General features: G+C 37.0%; 1 protein-coding gene across 1 annotated transcript; it reads left to right on the top strand.

Moving 5' to 3' along the window:
- Positions 1-359: 359 nt before the first annotated feature.
- On the top strand, positions 360-1,016 carry LOC111392455. The gene has a single exon (XM_023017805.1). The coding sequence runs from the start codon at positions 360-362 to the stop codon at positions 1,014-1,016; it is 657 nt and encodes a 218-aa protein (XP_022873573.1).
- Positions 1,017-2,117: the final 1,101 nt, after the last annotated feature.

The following is a 2,117-nucleotide window of genomic DNA, read 5'->3' as shown; positions in this document are numbered from 1 at the left end:
TGTTTTTTTTTTTTTTTTTTTTTTTTTGCCAACAATCTTAAGGATAAATGGCTTCCGACGACAACACCGCTTCGGGTACACCTCCTTCAATCACCATACCTGAGAATGGTCCATCATCATCCATGGCGATGACACTTGCCAAGCCATTCCCGGATGTCTCAAAAATCGAGGTCTTCGCAGACGAGAATTTCAAGAGATGGCAAGAACGTTTGTACTCTTTGCTCGACATACATGGAGTGGTATTTGCGCTCAAAGACCCAAAACCTTCATCAAACTCTGAAGCTCACATTCAAGATGTTTTTTTTTTTTTTTTTTTTTTTTTTTTTTTTTTTTTTTTTTGCCAACAATCTTAAGGATAAATGGCTTCCGACGACAACACCGCTTCGGGTACACCTCCTTCAATCACCATACCTGAGAATGGTCCATCATCATCCATGGCGATGACACTTGCCAAGCCATTCCCGGATGTCTCAAAAATCGAGGTCTTCGCAGACGAGAATTTCAAGAGATGGCAAGAACGTTTGTACTCTTTGCTCGACATACATGGAGTGGCATTTGCGCTCAAAGACCCAAAACCTTCATCAAACTCTGAAGCTCACATTCAAGATGCTTGGGTCCATGCCAAAAAGGTTTGTCGATACACCATCTTACAAACTTTGTCTAATGAACTATTTGATGTATATTGTAGCTATAAGGAAGCTAAAACCATCTGGGAGGCATTAGTCAAGAAGTTCAATGTACAGGATACAACAAAACAAAAGTTTGTTGTACTCAAATTCTACCGATGGGAGATGATAGACAATAAGGATATCAAGGATCAAATCACTGAATACCAGAAGTTACTAGAAGAGTTGAAAGCCGAGGAGATTGAGCTACCAAAAAAGTTTGTAGCTGGGATTTTGATTGAAAAGCTGCCAAAGTTGTGGAATGACTATAAAAACAATTTGAAACACAAGCATAAGCTTCTTTCGATGGATGAGCTAATCACACACATCCTTATTGAGGACACCAATTGAAAGGAGTCAAAAGCTGCAAAGTCAAAGGAAATGGCAACAAAGTCCAAGCTGGTACAAGGAAAAAGGTACAACAACAAAACCTGTGATTTCAAGCCTAAAGTTAATAACCATATGTTCAAAAAGAAAGGCACTTGCTATGTTTGTGGAAAGCCTAGCCATCATGCACCCCAGTGTCATAAAAAAGTGAGAAATGACGATCCTCTAAACCCAAAAGTCAACTTGGTCAAAGGAAATGATATTATAGCGACGGTTATTTCTCAAGTGAATATTATGGCCAGTGATAAGGACTGGGTGGTAGACTCTGGGACAACAAGACACATTTGTGCTAATAGGGATGCCTTTTCCTCCTACACTTCTGTAGGAGATGGAGAAGAGGTAATCTACCTTGGAGATCCAAGAACAACAAATGTTCTTGGTAAAGGAAAAGTCCAACTCAAGCTAACCTCTAGCTCTACCTTAGCTTTGAATGAAGTGCTGTATGTTCCCAACATTAGAGCAAATTTAATATCTATGGCTTTATTAGGGAAAGCATGGGTTAGGGTGTCCAAAGATCGTAATGACCAAAAATAAAGTTCTTGTAGGGAAAGGTTATTGTAATCAAGGGTTATTTGTACTGAATGTTCACAATGTTATTAATGAAAATGCTGGATCATCTTTTGTCTACTTGACTAATTCTATCGATATGTGGCATGCTAGATTAGGTCATGTTAGTATACCATATATTAAGAAAATGCTTTCTTTGGGTATGACATCTAGTTCTGGCTCTACATGCATAAATAAATGTCAAGTTTGTGTTGAGACTAAGAAAACGTGTGCACCTGTTCATAGGGAAAGTGAGTTACTAAATTTAATTCATACTGATTTAGGTGATTTAAAACAAACTATGACAAGATGTGGAAAGAAATATTATGTAACTTTTATAGATGATTACTCAAGATATATCAAAATTTACTTGCTTAGAAATAAATATGAAACTTATGATTCATTTCTAGTTTATAAAGCTGAGGTTGAAAATCAATTGAATAGAAAAATCAAAAGAGTTAGATCAGAAAGAGGAGGAGAATTCTTACCAATAAACGAATTTTGTGAAAAGGAAGGTAT

Source organism: Olea europaea, unplaced genomic scaffold, assembly GCF_002742605.1.
Source record: "Olea europaea var. sylvestris unplaced genomic scaffold, O_europaea_v1 scaffold93, whole genome shotgun sequence".
In the NCBI taxonomy this organism is placed as follows: Eukaryota; Viridiplantae; Streptophyta; class Magnoliopsida; order Lamiales; family Oleaceae; genus Olea; species Olea europaea.
The sequence above is the reverse complement of the archived record's forward strand: the minus strand, read 5'-3'. Positions and strand labels throughout refer to the sequence as shown.